Source organism: Podarcis pityusensis (genome assembly GCF_964106645.2).
Source record: "Podarcis pityusensis genome assembly, chromosome: 3".
Taxonomy (NCBI): domain Eukaryota; kingdom Metazoa; phylum Chordata; class Lepidosauria; order Squamata; family Lacertidae; genus Podarcis; species Podarcis pityusensis.
Window position 1 is genome coordinate 27,651,068 of NC_138026.1, and position 17,895 is coordinate 27,668,962.

General features: G+C 45.7%; 1 protein-coding gene across 3 annotated transcripts; it reads left to right on the forward strand.

Annotated features, from left to right (window-relative positions):
- The first annotated feature begins 540 nt into the window (after positions 1 to 540).
- Positions 541 to 16,067, forward strand: LOC308473520 (uncharacterized protein). Of its 3 annotated transcripts, none has more exons than XM_080999211.1 (4): positions 541 to 1,983; positions 4,355 to 4,433; positions 5,340 to 5,411; positions 15,360 to 16,067. In XM_080999211.1, exons 1-4 carry the CDS (start codon positions 1,401 to 1,403, stop codon positions 15,379 to 15,381), a joined length of 756 nt encoding a protein of 251 aa, XP_080855337.1. In that variant the 5' UTR covers positions 541 to 1,400; the 3' UTR covers positions 15,382 to 16,067. The 3 variants fall into 3 exon arrangements, 2 of the variants coding, with proteins under 2 accessions (XP_080855337.1, XP_080855336.1); XM_080999210.1 differs by lacking the exon at positions 541 to 1,983 and adding an exon at positions 2,188 to 3,798; XR_013984101.1 differs by lacking the exons at positions 541 to 1,983; positions 15,360 to 16,067 and adding an exon at positions 2,188 to 3,798 and having other exon boundaries at positions 4,355 to 4,557; positions 5,340 to 5,806.
- The last annotated feature ends 1,828 nt before the right edge of the window (positions 16,068 to 17,895 follow it).

A 17,895-nucleotide genomic window follows, 5' to 3' on the forward strand; every position in this document is an offset into this window, starting at 1 on the left:
CAGCTGTTGCTTCCCTCAAGTAGTGCAAATTATTCTGCTGAAGGAACAAAGCCCCAAATAAGGAAGTCATTCAATTTGTTTACATGCGGCGATAGACAATATCCGCCCTCCCTTCCCCGCAGGTGGGCGGGGTTTGCGGCACCAAGCGAGGCTCACCTGGGCGGGTGCCACCCATCTGCTTGAGCTAGCCTTTGACCCGCCCTCGGCCAGGGAGGACAATGGACGGCCGGCCGGGGTGGGCCTAAGGCCAAAAGAAAAGAGAGTGACCCCTGAGCTCAAGCCTCTTTTGCTGTTCTTCCTTCTGGGATCAAGATCAGGATCAGGAGTGGATCCAGGCGGCCGGACTGAGGTAAGTAACCGGCATTCTTTATTTTGCTTGCATTTGGGCGGCGGGGGGGGCATCACTCCCCACCGCCGCCTGCCCGGTGCGCCTTCCTACCCAGGCGGGCAGCGCGGGGCTCCAGCAAGGCCGCGGCTGGGTCTGCTTGCTTTTTTCGGCGGGGGGGCACCGGGAGGGCGGTGCGGGCCTGACTAGGCCTAGTCCCCTTTTCCCAGCGGGTTCACAGGAGGGCTGCACAGACCCGGCTAGGCCTCAAAACGCGGCCTAGTCCCTTTTCCCAGCGGCGGGGGGGTGGCAATGCCCCCCGCCATTGCCTGCCAGCCCAGGAGGGCGGCACAGGCCTGCCTAGGCCTCAAAACGCGGCCTAGTCCCTTTCTCAGTGGCGGCGGGGGGGCGGCATTGCCCCCGCAGGAGGCCCTGCTGCCCCAGGAGGCTCTGTTGATATTTATGATTTAATTTGTCTGTTGAGGCTTATTGTTGTGGTTTGTTGAAGCTGCTGCTGCCGATCCGAGCGGGATGCACAGGCCCCAGCTAGGCAGCAGCCACTGCCTGCTTGTTTTTGCAGCTGGGGGGTGGCATTGCTGCCAGCCACTGGTGTTGCTGGCCAAAATGTGGCGCGGGCCTCAGCTGGGCTGCTAGGCTGGCCTGCTGTTTTGCCACCCGCAGAAGAGGGCCATAAGGTGACCTTTTTGAGCTGAATCAAGCTGGGGAGGGGGTGCCTCGCCAGGCTGCAGGGCAACCCACTTCAGTTTTTCCTTATGGGGGGGGGGGACTAAGTCAGGCCGCATGGTGGTCATGCTTCCACCCGCCCCGACCCCGTTCCCCCAAGTTGGTCTTCAGGATGTGTGCTAACTGTCTCTAATTTTTGCAGTCTTAGCGTTTGTGCACAGTTAGGTTGGCTGGTTCTGTCTTTCACCAAAACATTCCGATTGCAAATATAAATAAATCTAATAATTGTAATTAATATAACAAACAAACAAACAAACAAAAACAAACAAACTGCCGTCATACTTCGGTATTTGTAGGTCTTAGTAGTGGTTGACTTGCTTCAAGGTGCATTATGTCTCTAGCCGTGGCTGCTGATCAAAGAGAAGGCTCCCCCTCACACTCTCTTGGTGCCGTAGGGGTGGGCACCCCAAGAGCCGCATCGAGGGGTACCCCTAGCAATGCAGTAAAGGCAGCCAACAGGATTTTAAAAAGGGCCTTGTCTTCCAGCCAGAAGGTCCCACCTATGAAGTTAATTATCTCTAAGAAAAAAGTGAGGGATGATGGCCCCTCCAGCTCTGATGCCAGGCCCTACAGGGCCCTTCCTAAGAAGAAAAAGCAGGCATACACAGAGGAGCTCGTTGCTGAGAGTGATTCTTCCCAGTCCAGTGACGACGATGTGCAGGAATTGCTGCATCAGAACCGCATCCTGCAGCGTCGCCTGGCTAGGGCTAAGGAGCGCTTAGATAAGTCTAAGTCCCCTTGTCGACGCTCCCGCGAGGGTAGGAATAAGCATAGGTCACCGGTTTTGAGTTCATCAGACAGCTCCTCCAGCCCTGATTCGCGCAGAACACGTCGCAGGAAGAAGAGGTCTTGCGGATCGAGGAAGCATGGGCGTAAGTGTAGGAGGGACTCTTCAGATTCTTCAGATCTTTCAGGTACGTGTGATTCCTCCTGTGGCGAGTCGGAAGAACGGTGCAAAGGGTACTGGGTTACTACCCACAAGGCCCCTAGCCTGCCTAGTTGGATTTGGGAACGTCACACCCAGCGCCAGCGCCGTGCCTTTGGGGCCAAGGAACCATGTGGGGAGGTTGGGCTTGATGCGAAAGGGAAGGTGCGGGCATCTAACTTCAAGACCTCCTGGCATCCGGCTTAAAAAGAATATACACAACCGCATTCTAAATGGGGAATTTGTGGACTTGTTTGCCCTGCTCTCCCCAGCTTATTCTTGTAGTTCCAAGTTTAAGCCGAATTGCGTCGCAAGAAGGAGAAGGCAGTGGATATTGATAGAACTTTTGACAATTGGCTAGCTGCTTTCGCCTCTCACATGGGTTTGGTGGCCGCTGCTTACCCAGATAGGGCTTGGCACCTGGCTAACTATCTGGGCATTATCTTAAAAGCCAAAAAAATGGCAGGGGACTCAGCGGCTTTGGCTTACGATGAGCTGTTCCATGTGAGGGCTGCTGAAGAACCCACGGCCCGTTGGGACATCAAGGATAATGATCTTTGGTCTGAAGTAGTGGCCCCAAACTTCCAAAAAAGGGCTTTGGGGGAGAAGTCAGGTAAACCCCCCTCCAAAGTGCAAAGGGTGGCTATATCAACATGTTGGGAGTTTAATAACGGGGTGTGCAGCAGGGACCGATGCCGCTTTGACCATGCTTGTGAGCGTTGTGGTGGTCCTCACTCACGGACTAAGTGTTTTCGGGCTAAGCCCCCTTTTCGCAGTTTTCGAAAAACAGGATCAGGGAGTGGAGCCAAGGACGCCAAGGGAGACTCAGGAGCCTCTACCTCTGGAGCCCAGCAAGCCAAGGCTGCCTCCCGGAAATGAGGTTTTTTCCACCCTAGCCCCAACCCCTGTCCGCCTCTCCGCGATGTTACCTTTGTTACAGGCCTATCCCAACAGGACTGCAGCCAACTACTTGGAAGCAGGGTTTCGTTTTGGCTTCCGCATCCCTGTCTCCAATACACCGGTATCCAGAACCCCTCCTAATCAAAAGTCGGTAATGGAAATGCCCCTTGTTGCTTTTAACAAAATTGAAAAAGAGCGGCGTTTAGGCAGGGTGGCCGTCCCTTTCCCGGCTCCCCCTTTCAAAAAGTTTATAGTTTCCCCTCTTGGCATAGTGCCCAAAAAACTTCCTGGTGAGTTCCTCATGATACACAACCTTTCTTATCCTAGGGGTGGGTCTGTAAACGACGCCATACCACGGGAGCTTTGTTCAGTTAAATATGCATCCTTGGATGTGGCCATTAAAATGATTAGGGAATTGGACACTGGGGCCTTATTGGCAAAATGTGACATCGAGTCAGCCTTTCGGCTGCTCCCAGTTCATCCTGAAGATTTTTGGCTGCTTGGATTCAAATTCAGGGATAGCTGGTACTTTGACAAGGCTATGCCCATGGGCTGCTCTGCGGCCTGCGCAGCCTTTGAAACCTTCAGCACATTCATTGAATGGGCCTTCAAAACCACATCTGGTTCCCCTTTTGTGATCCATTATTTAGATGACTTTCTTATCATTGGGGCCCCAGACTCCCCCAACTGTGCCCTGTCCCTAGCTACATTCATGCGCCTTGCAGCTGACTTTGGCATACCTCTGGCTGCTGAAAAGACCGAGGGCCCTTCGACTCTCCTTTCCTACTTGGGTATTGAATTGGACACAATTCGGCAGTCGTCGCGCCTACCGCAAACCAAGTTGGAATCCTTGAAAGTTTTGCTGGAGGCAATGCTTGGGGTTAAGAAGACCACCCTTCGCCAGGTGCAATCCCTGTGGGGTCATCTTAATTTTGCGTGTAGAGTAGTGGCGCCAGGCCGTGCCTTTTGTGCCCGTCTGGCACGGCTCACGGCCGGGGGGGTAGTCCCCCACCATCACATCAGGGTGACAAAGCAGATAAAGGACAATCTGAGGGTTTGGCTTGCATTCCTGCAGGACTATAATGGGGTTTCTTTTTGGCAGAAGTGCCTTAACCCTGGGGCGGAGTTCCAGGTTCATTCTGATGCTTCTGGCCGCTTTGGCGTGTTCTTCAGGGGACATTGGTGCGCCCAGCCGTGGCCATCTTCTTGGCACGCAGCAGGCATTACTTGGGATTTAACCTTTCTGGAGTTCTTTCCTATTCTAGTCGCCATTCGCATCTGGGGAACCCTCTTTTTGAATTCCAGGGTCTGTTTCTGGTCTGACAATCAAGCAGTGGTAAGAGTTATATCTAGGCAGTCAGCAAAGTCCCAGAGGGTCATAAGGGTCCTGCGCCTGTTTGTGCTGGAGTGCCTGCGGCACAATATTTCTTTCACTGCCCGCTGCCCTGTCTCGTTTCCAGATGGAGCATTTCCGCGAACTGGCACCAGGAGCAGCCCAGTCCCCAGACGCCTTCCCAGACGATCTGTGGGAGATTGGAAGTGAGAAGTAAACCAGAGAGTATTGGCAGCAATAGCACCCTCCACTAGACGTTCTTATTCCAGGTCCTGGGATGCCTTTGGGTGCTTTCGTGGCTCTGTAACACGGCGCGCATCTGAGGAGGAGGTGCTTCAGTTCTTGGTGCTCCTAAAGTGCAAGGGCCTTGCCATAAAAACTTTAATGCTTTACAGGGCAGCTATTTCTTTCTTTTGTAAATTCCGTCACTGGCCAGATCCCAGTGACAGCTTCCATGTCAAGAAGTTACTGGCTGGGTGGCGGCGTATCATTCCCCCTCGTCAGGATGGCAGGAAGCCTATCACCATAGACATACTTTATCTAATTTGGAAAAAACTACCAGAGATCTGCTGGTCAAATTTCAAAACGCGTCTCTTTCGGGCAGCATTTTCCCTAGCCTTTTTTGGTGCCATGCGCATTGGGGAGTGTTTGGCTGGGCCCCTGCAATCAGGGTTGGCAGACAACGACATCAAGTTCTCTGGGCATACATTGAATGTTAAGATTCGGTCCTCAAAAACTGACCAGTTGCGGAAAGGGGTCACGCTCGCGCTGTCCCCAACGGAACAGGCGGGCCCCTGCCCATATCGCGACACACGCCGCTTCTTCAGGGTCCGGCCCCAGTGCAAGGGCCCTTTCTTCATTCACTCAAACACATGCCCGTTGACGCGATCACAATTCACAGCGGTTTTAAGCAAAGCCTTATCTGCTTGCGGTGTTAGTCCCCAGGAATATTCCGGGCACTCGTTTCGTATCGGGGCTGCTACTTCAGCAGCGATACAGGGTTGGGACCCCGCACACATCAAGACACTGGGCAGCTGGTGCTCGACAGCCTACAAAAGTTAAATTCATCCCGGCTCCTCCTCCTTATCACTTGCAATTTAATTGTCTTACAGGTTTGCCCACCATGAAGATCTGGGTGATAGGCCACAGCATTGTCCATTGGGCAGCAGAAGCAGAAGCAGAAGGTGCCCGCAAAAGCATTTCACCTAATTTCTTAGGCTGCAGATTCAATACCTCACCACTGATGCCACTGAATTTGTTGCTTTCCCCCACAGAAGAAAGTGTATTACTTTAAATAAAAAAATGGGAAAGATTGTCAAATCTAATTTTAATTTTCAAGAACAAACATAGTTAATATAAGGATTAGCCAAGAGATTTATTTTAAATGTTAAGGTTTTTTTAAAAAAAATAGAGAACAAGAACAATATTGCAAAAGTCACAAACTTAGTAAAATTATATCTGCATTTTTTTAGTTAGAGAGAGAGAGATCTTTGACTTCTGTCACACACAAATATTCAGATTTGTATCAGGCACCATCATGGCCTAAGGCAGGCTTCCTCAAACTCGGCCCTCCAGATGTTTTTGGGACCAATGGTCAGGAATGATGGGAATTGTAGTCTCAAAACAACTGGAGGGCCGAGTTTGAGGAAGCCTGGCCTAAGCCACATCTCCTCTTTTTAAAACGACACTATTTGGAATATTTGAGCTTTTCTTTTTCATTGAAAGAGCACCTTTTGAAAATCACTATGAAAAAATTAAGCATAATGAATGTGCTAGGAGAAAGACTGAGGGGAGATGAACTAGTTGAGGATATCGATTATATAGTTTAAGCTGCACCTCTTAAAGTGCATGTTTAAACATCTCAAAAACAATTTCCATACCGATGGAGACTGGGGAAGATCTCTACCTGAAAGACTTGTTGGAAAAGGAAGGTCTTCTGTAGACACTAGAAAGGCAACAGAGATGCGCCTGTCTAATATTCAAGGGAAGGGAATTCCAAAAGGTTGGGGCCACAACACTAGAGACCCAATTCCTACATCGTACAGAACAGACCTCCTGAGAAGATAGTATCTTCAGGAGGCCCTCACCTGCAGAGTGTATTTATCAACTAGGTATAAAAGGGGTGAAACAATATTTCAGGTATCCTGGTTCAAAGCTGTATGGGGCTTTCTACATCACAACCAGCACCTTGAACGTAGCCCCATAGCTAATTGGAATTCTCTCCAATTCCTAATATAGACTGAGATCAGCAAAGGCCACAGAAAAGAGGGTAGTCAAATCTCCAGAATTGCTTATTTTTATTTATTGAATAATCTGCTCACATTTCTAACTCCAGGGAGCTGGCATGCACATGGTTCCCATGCTGTCTCCCATCCAGGCACTGACTAGAACCAGACCTGCTTAGCTTCAGCAAGGTGCTGTCCTCATGTATACCTCCAGACCATACCCTAAGTTTTGTACAGCGGGATCAGTGTGATATAATTCCACATGTGTTTTGGAAGAGGTAGAAGCCAGGGCGGGGAGGCACATTTCCATGAGCCACGCTCTAGGTTACCTACAAATGATTCAATCTTTTGTTTCCAATTCCTTTCTTGCTTTTCCCAATCGTTCTTTTATTTCTAGGAAGACACTAAAGAATTTCAGGGAAAGGTGTCTGGGTAAGAGCTCTCCAGATTTCTGTACAAACTTGGCGTATATATTTGTTTCCTCCTAAAAAAACCATTAAAATGCACGACATTAAGGAAAATCAGGAAAAAGACTTCATGTTGTTGGGAGAAAAAGTCATTTGGAAACTGCTGCTTAATAAAATAAACACAAAATTAATTTCACGAGAGGCTCTTTCTGTGAAACGTTGCCTCTTTCGCTGCAGTGCTGGTGATAAGTATTCTTTAAACATGGAAATTACCACTGTAGAACTGCCAGTGTGTGATCTCAGATCACTCTTTTGGCTTTGAAATCTAAGCCTAATAGATATCCTGCCAAGTTCTTCAATAATAGAATCCAAGAAAACTTAGCTTGTGCTCAGCTCTCACTTCGCATGGGGCGACGCCTACATACCTGAAGAGGTGGGCTCTCGCAAAATGAAAAAGGGAAAGGGAATGTCTTTGCAGATTTCCTCATTTGCTGCCCAGCTGTAGCGCTGTGTATTTGAAGCAATCAAAGAAGAATAAAGTGAAGTAAGCAGCTGTATGGGAATATAGGCACATTTGGAAGATGCTCCAATTGTGTGTTTATTCCTAAATGCAGTGCGAGTGCAGTGTGACTAATTACACCACAGAGGAAAGCAGAAGCTCTCAAGTTAAAGTATTTGGATAATCATGTTTACTGCGGGAAAAGTACAGCGGCATTAAATAAGTCAAAACACAGCGCGTCAGATTTGGAATGGCTCCATTGGTACTGCAAGACAGAGTAAGGATGCCGAAATGATATGAGTCTCATTTGTCTAACTAGAGGAACTACCAGGAAAGATAAACCATCTGCTCCGACTAACTCGGCCCTACTTGAAAATGATAATTGTGTGGAAAGCGAAGGAGCACATCTCCCTCCCTCCCACCCAATCCTTTATTTTACTGTTTAACTTGTCAGTTGCACACTTGCAACTTGCCCAAGAGAAGATGGCCACAACAAATTTTTAATAATAATAATAATGCAGACTTTCTTATTCAGTCCATAGCTTGCTTAAACATGCTTCAGAGAGTACCTCACACATCCATTTATATAGCCAAGATACTAAATCCACTCATAAAGCAATTGAGACCAGTGGCTGATAGTCATACAGTTCCACAGACTTAAGACAGAAAAGAGAGGTGTAAAAAATAATTTGGGTAGGCTATAGCAGGGCTGTCCAACAGGTCGATTGCAATATACTGGTTGATTGTGGGTTGTCCCTGGTCGATCCTTGTCGATCTTTGAACCCCCATCAAAATGCCCCCCCAAAAGCTTCCTTAAAAAAAGCTCAGCAACTCTGACAATGGGTAGATCACTGCCAGTTTTTTAATACTGTGAGTAGATTGCAGACTCTTGGAAGCTGAGCTATAGGATCACAGGAAATTGCCTTATACCAGGCTAGAATATTTTTCCAGTGTTGTCAGGAACTGAACCTGGGAGCTCCTTTATGAAAGCTCATTGGAGGCTGGTTCGTTAGGGTTACTGAGCACCAATCTACCAGCCTTAGTCTGCCTCGGCTGGCCTGCCTTGATGCTTACATCCAGTTCAAGGCATTGCACTGGCTGTCTATTTGCTTCTCCTTTGTTTGGGGCATGGAATATTAGAACTACTCTTCAGCTGAACACATCCAAATGAGAGAGAAAGCTTTCTCCTCACATCTACTAAGAGACACTTATTTATATCTTCCACTGAACTGGAAGTTTATCCAATCAGGATAAAGGGTTGCAGAAAGGGTTGTTCAGCCAATATGGCAAAGGATTTGGAAAGCTAGCCAGTCACCGAAGACTAGGTTAAATAGATGTTCTCACACAAATATGGATGATTTCATCCTGCTTACACGGCACAGGACACATACCTGATTATTTGTGTGATTTGGGACTGAACACACACCATTAGCTGTCAAAAAGTGGATGCTTAAGATCCGGGTGGAGATTTTGGACGATAGACAAAAATAGAGCTTAAAAAACTCCACTGGCCACATAATTTTTTTTTTCTGTTTTGTTGTTCCAAGAAACTGAAATAATCACAGGAGGAAGTCAACAGTGTGATAAGGCTATCATTCCATCATCAACACAAGCATTTGGCCTTGCCAGACAAAACAAGACCCATTGCACAAGCAGAAATCCTTGTGCAGAACTTCTGCAGACAAGACAATTATCATGTTACCTGAGAAGGAAGGCCCATAGACAAGCACTTTAAAAATGCTGATAGCTCTATTATTCCTTTGATATACTTTTCATTTTGTCTTCAAACAAGGATGAACTCTAACCATCTCCTGTGACTCCCTCGTTTCAGAGATCAGGTCTGTTCCATTTTGCCAGAACTCAAATTTGAAAAAGTTCTTCGCCAACCGTAACAGGGAACCAGGTATGGCAGGTTTATGCAACCTGGACTATCTAGATCAGAACATGGGAGCTTGTAGATCTTCCAATGTTGCTGGACTACAATTCCCATCATCCCCAATGATTGATCATGCAATGGAGTTGGTCCAATAAAATTTGGAGGGCCACAGGTTTCACATGCCCACTCTGGATACAAAAAGCACAAACCATGTAGAGTTGGCTGGATACATTACAGCTATGCAATAATTTGTGCTCCTGCCTCCAACAATATTGGGAAACACTTAAAGGGATGGGGTGGAAATTAGTTCAGTTTGCAAGTCTCCTTAATGTCTGGTTATAGAATCAATATGCTAACTCAAATGCAGCTGCTCTTCAAAATTTGCACCTTTCCAAATTTTACAGTGCGTTCCTCCAACTTGAAATTATGTAAAGAAAAATGCTGATATTAGGGGACAGTGTGTACAGATATGTGCATATTAGTAAAAAAAAATGTACAAAATTCAACAAGTAGTTGCAAGGGTCATCTTCTAATCCAATCACATGCAATGCAGGAATCATAGCTAAAGAATCCCTAACAGATGGCCATCCAACCTCTGTTTAAAATCTTCCAATGAAGGGGAGTCCATCATCTTCCAAGGTAGTCCATTCCACTGCTGGACAGCTCTTACCATCAGAAAGTACTTCCTAATGTACATGATAATGTACCTAGAATTGTGGAGTTGGGATCTCCTTTCCAACATTGGCTCCCAGTACGTTTCCGAGCACAATTCAAAGTGTTGGTTTTGACCTTTAAAGCCCTAAACGGCCTCGGCTCAGTATACCTGAAGGAGCGTCTCCACCCCCACTGAGGTCCAGCGCCGAGGACCTTCTGGCAGTTCCCTCACTGTGATAAGCAAAGTTACAGGGAACCAGGCAGAGGGCCTTCTTGGTAGTGGCACCCGCCCTGTGGAACACCCTCCCACCAGATGTCAAAGAGAACAAAAACTACCAGAGTTTTAGAAGATGTCTGAAGGCAGCCCTGTTCAGGGAAGTATTTAATGTGTGACATTTTAATGTATTTTTAATCTTTGTTGGAAGCCGCCCAGCGTGGCTGGGGAAACCCAGCCAGATGGGTGGGGTACAAATAATAAATTATTATTATTATTATTATTATTATTATTATTATTATTATTTCCTTTCTTGTAAATTGAATCCATTGGTTGGACCTAACACAGAGAAGTGGTCTCTTCTCTGTCACTTCCATAGGACCAGGATGTGATTCTGCAAAGCACTCAGCCTATTCACTCTCCCTGTTGAAAGCATTTTGGGAGCTGGCATCAAGACAAATAGATAGTCATCCTTCAAGGCATATCCTTTAAAAAAATCCCCCTCCTTTCTAGCTACACAGTGGATGTACCTTGTTGCTTTTGAAAATGTCTCACCGGGCTTTTCAGTAGCGACATTTACCTCTGCAAACAGCAATAATGCACTGCGAGGGATGAGGGCAGCAGTGTGTGTGTGTGTGAACAGGACCCTATTGTTTCCTTACCGAAATTAAAAGCCATTTGTGAGCATTTATGCGAGATCCATCCTTGCCCCCAAGAACGCTAACCTACCATTTGTGCAACTACCATACAGCCTGGGGGGGGGGGAGGAAATAATACTTTGTCAAATGCATCTCAATCAGATTCAAAAGGGCCAGGTGTTCAACTTAAGAGCAGCAGGGAATTTTCCCCCTGTATTGTTGTGTTTTTATTTATTTATTTTTTTGGGGGGGGAAGAGGCTTCAGAATCAACCCAATTATTACAACGGTGAATAAAAAACCGTTTCTGAGAAATACTTCTGGTGAGGGAGCAGTGCTCTAGAAAATTTGATAATCCTCTGTGTGCATCACAAACCCCAGATGGCTAGGATAGTTAAGTGGATACTATAATAACAGTCACTATGAGCATCCATTCAGTACTCTACAAGATGTGAAACATTATGAAAGTGTGGGTGTTGTTCAACACAGAACTTTAGAGAATCTTTAGCCTTCTTCCATATGAGAGAAAAACACATCACATCGACAGATGGTGGGAAAGATTAATTTGGGTTACATAATATGTACCTTGGACTAATGTTCAGATAAGGTCAATAAGAGCTACGGTGACCCAGTTCAGATTACCTTTTCCCTGCGTATGATGGTGTCACCCTCATTTAGGGTTGCCATATTTCAAAAAGTAAAAACCAGGGACTCCCCGAAAGTTGTTTTTTTTTTAGCAGTGTGTGTCCTGCTGAAAATCTCTAGTCTGCGAAAATCAAAGTCATGCAACCCACTTCTGCAAATGGAGGGGGAGATTGACCTCAATTAATTTTTGCATATGTGCACCCTGTTCAAACACTGCAGCCTACACAGTGGTGCAGCTAGGTAATTTTAGGCTATACTTATTGGGTTAACACCTAAACACACCGGGCTTTAATTGGCAATGTGTATTTTTATTGTTGTTGTTTAGTCGTTTAGTCGTGTCCGACTCTTTGTGACCCCATGGACCAGAGCAGGCCAGGCACTCCTGTCTTCCTTGCCGTGGCGAAGGGGCTTTAATAACTCAGAGAAGCTATGAGCCATGCCGTGCAGGGCCACCAAAGATGGACAGGTCATAGTGGAGAGTTTTGAGCAAACGTGATCCACCTGGAGCAGGAACTGGCAAGCCACTCCAGTATCCCTGCCAAGAAAACCCCATGCACAGAGACATCAGGCAATGTGTATTACATCACTTATTTCAAAATGTGGTGAGATGGCCCTGCTGTGGTTTTTTTTTGGGGGGGGGGCATTCTGTCCTGGCAGCACCACTGCTCACACATGCACATTGATGGTGCTGGTTGTTTGCAGCATGGGACTCTTCATCTCAGGGTTGTGGGTTCGAGCCCCACATTGGGTAAAAGATACCTGCATTGCAGGGGGTTTGACTAGATGACCCTTGTGGTCCCTTTCGACTTCACAATTTTATGAAATATGCCTGGTGAGCACTGCAGGGGCAGGAAGGTGTGATATTGCTCCCCCACTACATGTATGGATAAGCTAAGGGACAGCATCGCTCAAACTAGGCTGCTGTTTCGAATTCATCCATTTGCTATAGAAAAAAAGCCAAAGAAGATACCATCTTATCTATTCACAATCCTCTCTGCTATTCTGTTCTAGCTGATGTTCACCAAAAAATTTAATGGATTGATTAGCTGATTGGGTTTATTTATATTTCACAGTGACCTGTGCCAAAAGCAGCTAACAGCAAACATTCACATCAAATACATTGGGGTGGGGAGAGCGAAGCCAGCTTACAAAACCTATAAATGCATTCCAGTCAGTCAAAAATCAACAACTGGCAAATAAATAAATTTAATGTTATCCAAAACACTATACAGTGGTACCTCGGGTTACATATGCTTCAGGTTACATACGCTTCAGGTTACAGACTCTGCTAACCCAGAAATAGTACCTCGGGTTAAGAACTTTGCTTCAGGATGAGAACAGAAATTGCGTGGCGGCAGCAGGAGGCCCCATTAGCTAAAGTGGTACCTCAGGTTAAGAAGAGTTTCAGGTTAAGAACAGACCTCCGGAACGAATTAAGTACTTAACCCAAGGTACCACTGTATTCTAGATTTAAATTCCTAAGTCCAATAAAGGGAATAAAAAATAAAATTCCCACTGCTGGAGCCGGTCTTACTGTGCTCCAAGCAGCCTCAACAGCCAATCTGATAGATGTATCTACTAATCCAGGGGTCAGCAACCTGTGGCCCATGGGCCACAAGCCGCCCATGGGGGTCATTTAAACAGCCCATGAGCCGCCTCCCAAACCAAACTAAACTGGTGCCACACAGAGCGGGGACTCGCTTTTGCAGCGCCAGAAATCACATCTGCGCAGACGCAGAAAATTGCAGATGCGATCCAGCCCCCAGAGCGATCTCCATGGGAGGGAACCAGCCGAGGCGAGGTAAACCTTGTTGACCCCTGTCCTAATCCCTACTTCCTGATACACCAGCCTTGCTGGTTAAAGGAACAAAATGGGAGCATGGAGCAAGCTCATTTTCTCCTGCAGAGGGTATGACCTATACCAACGGATTCAAGTTACAAGAAAGGAGATTCCAACTAAACACCAAGAATAACTTTCTGACAGTAAGAGTTGTTTTGCAGTGGAACAGACTCCCACGAGAGGTGGTGGACTCTCCTTCCTTGGATGTTTTTAAGCAGAGGTTGGAGGGCCGTCTGTCACAGATGCTTTAGCTGAGATTCCTGCATTGCAGGGGGTTGGAGTAGATGGGAATCTCAACTCTATAATTCTGTGATTCTTATAGTTTTTCCAGCTGCATTGGCTCCTGGTGGAGTACAGGGTCAGATTTAAAGCCCTTCACAGCCTAGGACCCTCGTACCTACGAGACTGCCTCTCCCGGTATGCCCCACGGAAGACCTTCAGGTCCATAAATAGCAACACCCTAGAGGTCCCAGGCCCTAAGGAAGTTAGATTAGCCTCAACCAGAGCCAGGGCCTTTTCAACACTGGCTCCGGCCTGGTGGAACGCTTTGTCTCATGAGACCAGGGCCTTGCGGGATCTGATTTCTTTCCGCAGGACCTGTAAGACAGAGTTGTTCCGCCTGGCCTTTGGCTTAGAATCAATTTGACGCCCTCCCCCTCTTTCTTTATTTTTCCCCTTTCTCCTCCTGTGATGAGGCTGCATTTTAATGTTTTAATGTTGTATTTTAATCTTGTTTTTTAAGTTGTATTTCAATCAACTTGTTGTTGTTATTGGTTGTTAGCAGCCCTGAGCCCGGTCTTGGCTGGGGATGGCGGGGTATAAATAAAATTATTATTATTATTATTATTACTCTAACTGAGTTGCTAGCACCGAAGTCCAGAATCCTTCTGTCTTGGGAATCAGGTATTTTTAGTGCCGTTGTGTGTTATCATTGTGACGCTTGCCTGATAAAGGCTACGTATATGGGGAAGGGCTGTGGCTTAGCAGCAGAGCATCTCCTTTGCATTCAACTGATCTCAGATACAATCCCTGGGACCTCGAGCTAGGCCTGGGAATATTCCCTGTCCAAAACCCCAGAGAGCAACTGTCGCTTAGCATAGACAGTCCTGAGCTAGATGGGCCAATGATCTAATTTGGCGTAATAATAATTTTATTATTTGTACCCCGTCCACCTGGCTGGGTTGCCCCAGCCACTTTGAGTGGCTTCCAACAAATTAACTTTAAAAGCTTCCCTATACAGGGCTGCATTCAGGTGTCTTCTAAAAGTTGTATAGTTACTCATCTCCTTGACATCACATGGGAGGGCGTTCCACAGGGTGGGTGCCACTGCTGAGAAGGCCCCCTCTCTGTTTCCCTGTAACCTCACTTCTCATAGTGAGGGCAGTAAGGAAGTTTCCTATAAATTATTAGAATCCAGGCAATGCTTCTGGCATCTTCCTATTCAAGCCTTTGAATGTTTAAACAGTGTACCAAATCTTTCCTTAAAGAGTTAATATGTTGTAAATTGTATTTTTTTTTTTAATAAAGCCAGAGGGGGAAATGGCCACTTTCTTTCAAATTATAGAGAACTCGCTTGTCTTTATTGAGATTTGAGTGTATTTGCACTTTAAAAGCTTCTCCCCCCCACCCCACCCTGGACCCCACTCCTGGTAACAATAGTGCAGGTGCGTTGCCCTTCAGTGTACAATGTATTTATCCTGGAAGGCAGGAAGTTGGTTTCACACCTGTTTCTTCTTTCTGTTTGCTCTTGGCCGGGCTAATTTGCTGAATGTCATGATTGGTACAGCTGAGGCTGTCAAAGAGAATTACCACTTTGCAACGTGACGGTCTAATTCTGGCAGTTTGGATCTTTGCAACAATTTGCTTTTTTGTTCCTCCTTTTGGTAACGGTTCTTTGTTGTGTAAACAATACAGAACATAAACTACGAGTGGTAGCAAAGAAAAGACAGAGAAATAAGAAGGGTGGGGGGCACCCTCCTTCTCAGACAAATGGTGTTTTTATATAGATGTTATAATAGATGAGATTACAGGCTCGGCTCTGCCGATGATATTATTGCTATGGGGAGAAGTAAAAAGGGGGGGGGTTGGTACTGCCCCTGGAAAATGCAATCCAATTTTCATAACTTATTTTCGCAGATCGAGACAGAATGGAGACTAAGAAGAAAGGCAGAAAAATTGGAGGCCTGAAGTCGAGACAAGTTCCACTCCCTCCAGCTTCCCTACTGCAAGATACCCACTCCCTTCTACAAAATAACACGGGGGTCTTCAGAAAAGCTTGCAAATGTGCTATTCACGCTGCTAGCAAAACTACATGGTTGTGAGAAAAAGCTATATCACATCTGAAATATGGAAGAAGGATCCGTATTTTTGCACCCAAGAGAAACATACGAATCCAGGCAATTTCAGCAGCATTTCACCTTCAGATCAGTTCAGGAGCTTTTCCTTTTGCCAGTTAAAGGCCCCTGTTGCTGATTCTTTCAAGATCAGCCTAGTTTCACATAACAAAGCAGTTTTGATGCGGCTATTGGATTCTCATCAAAACTGAGAGATATTTGCATTGTTTTGAATTTCTAAATTAATTTTAACTGAGGAAACCCCTTCAATTGGGGCCTCATCAGAGGATTCCCCAGATAAACAGGAACGTTTCATTGTGTGAGTATAGATGAGTCACAGGAAAGGTCAAAGAGTTTGGTGTCAACAGAGTTTTTGTATTAATTAAATGGGAGAGATTCGTTGACATTAATAGTTGAAAATGAAATCACCTTTTGTGAAGTAATCTGAGACAGACCATTAAAATACTGGGCTGTGATGGAAAGACAATTTACTGATGGTAAGTTATTAAAGGCAGGGGATTAGGTTAAGTTAATTGTTGTGAACCATATGCATTAGTGCTGTGGAAAACACAATCAGTAAATACTTTCCATTTAACTAATGGAATATGGTTATTTTCAGTTATTCATGTTCTAAAAGTCAACAGGGATGCACAGTGTAGGGAATCACTGTATTCACCTAATTTGTGGTGGGTGATCTGATTGTTTCAGCAATAAAGGAATTGCATCCTTGTTCTTCTTGCCAACCAATCAGTATTTTTTTTTATAAAAAATGCATAATTCTACGCCCGATCTTTGACTGATCTAAATTGATAATATGGCCTCAACTGAACTATTCATGCTACATTCACTGCCTCAGAACCCAACCTATGGTATCCATCAGTATATGCACTGAAATCTAAAACAAATATTTTCAAATGCATAGATTAATTTGTGAAGGAACTCTTTCTGCTGTTAATAGAGTCTGTTGCACAGTACAGTAAAACCAGAAGTTGTTGGACAGGGGAGCTGCAGCCCAAACTATCTGGAGGGCACAGGTTGTCGAAGCCTGCTAAAAGCAAGGCACTGCAGTGTTGCCCTTATCAATGATTATCAATGAGCTGGCATCTATAGCTCTGGGTTGGGGAAATTGTGGCCTTCCAGATGTTGCTGAACTCAAAGTCCCATCATCCCTTGATTTTGGGCCACATTGGCTGAGGCTGATTCCAACAAGTGATGCGCGACAAATTCTCCACCCCGCTAGAAATGAAAATACACACCCATTATCATTAGTGCACAATTACCGATGCAATGTTTAAATCTTGCAAGCTATTTAAATTCATATAGTTCTGCATGAAGGGTCAAAGATCCCAGTTTTAAAATGAACTGCACAGAGAGGAGATGGGCATAGCTCAGAAACGCATCCCCTTTACCAAATATTTTCCAAGCTGGTCACTAGGCTTCTGATTGGCTGCCATGAGAAAAGGATGCTGGACCAAATGGACCTTTGGCCTGGTCAAGCAGGGCTCTTCTTGTTTTCTAGTAAGTCTAAGAAAGACCTCTGCATGACACTTCCTTACTGAGCCGCTGCCTGTTAGAGCAAGCAAAGCCCTACCATTGAATGCAGGACCTTCGGTGTGAAATGGCACAAGGGCTGGCGCAAGACATTTTGCCGTCTGAGTCAAAGCAGAAAACAGGGTCTCCACATGCACTCGTACCCTGTTAAGGTTTACAAGGCTGACTTGGTTATTTTGGCACATGAGGCAGAAAATGCAATAGGTGCCTCTCTCACTCCGGTCCCTGGCAAAACAAATCAAAAACTATCCATGTACCTCCCTTTCATGGCACCCAAAATCAGCTGCCTTGAAGTGGCTGTCTCACTCTGTCTAATGATAGGGCCGGTACTGCCATGGCCCCACTTTCACAACTCAGCTGCTATGGAAAAAAGGGACCCCAGAATCAGAATCAAACATTTTCTGCAACTAGGTCCAGATCTCCTTCACCTTCTCTTTTATATACCACTATCCCTGTGTGCTTTTAGATACACCTGTCAGTGCCATAAATGTGGGGCATCATATTTTTGTACATTGTGCTGAACATGACACCTGACAAAATGGCTATCACACGTAGAAAAATCATCACGATGCAGAACATCTGAATATATATATATTTTTAAAAATCAGATATCTGAAATATTAGTGGCAGATTAATTTTCACGAGAACTTTAAAAAAAAAAACACTTTTCAAAACGATGTGGAAATATGGACAACTAATAATTTCTCCTCTGAACCCTTAGGCCTGTATGGAGTTTGTAAGCAAAATATTGCTCACATTATCTCTCTGTGTGTGTTTAAGGGCAGGTG

What these genes read in the sequence shown, in the direction of transcription:
- LOC308473520 (XM_080999210.1), top strand. Translation starts at nt 2,701, where the DNA reads ATGCTTGTGAGCGTTGTGGTGGTCCTCACTCACGGACTAAGTGTTTTC. An exon ending in AGAAGACCACCCTTCGCCAG is followed by an intron (nt 3,799 to 4,354) that starts GTGCAATCCCTG and finishes TCTCGTTTCCAG; the next exon opens with ATGGAGCATTTCCGCGAACT. An exon ending in CGATCTGTGGGAGATTGGAA is followed by an intron (nt 4,434 to 5,339) that starts GTGAGAAGTAAA and finishes ATTGTCTTACAG; the next exon opens with GTTTGCCCACCATGAAGATC.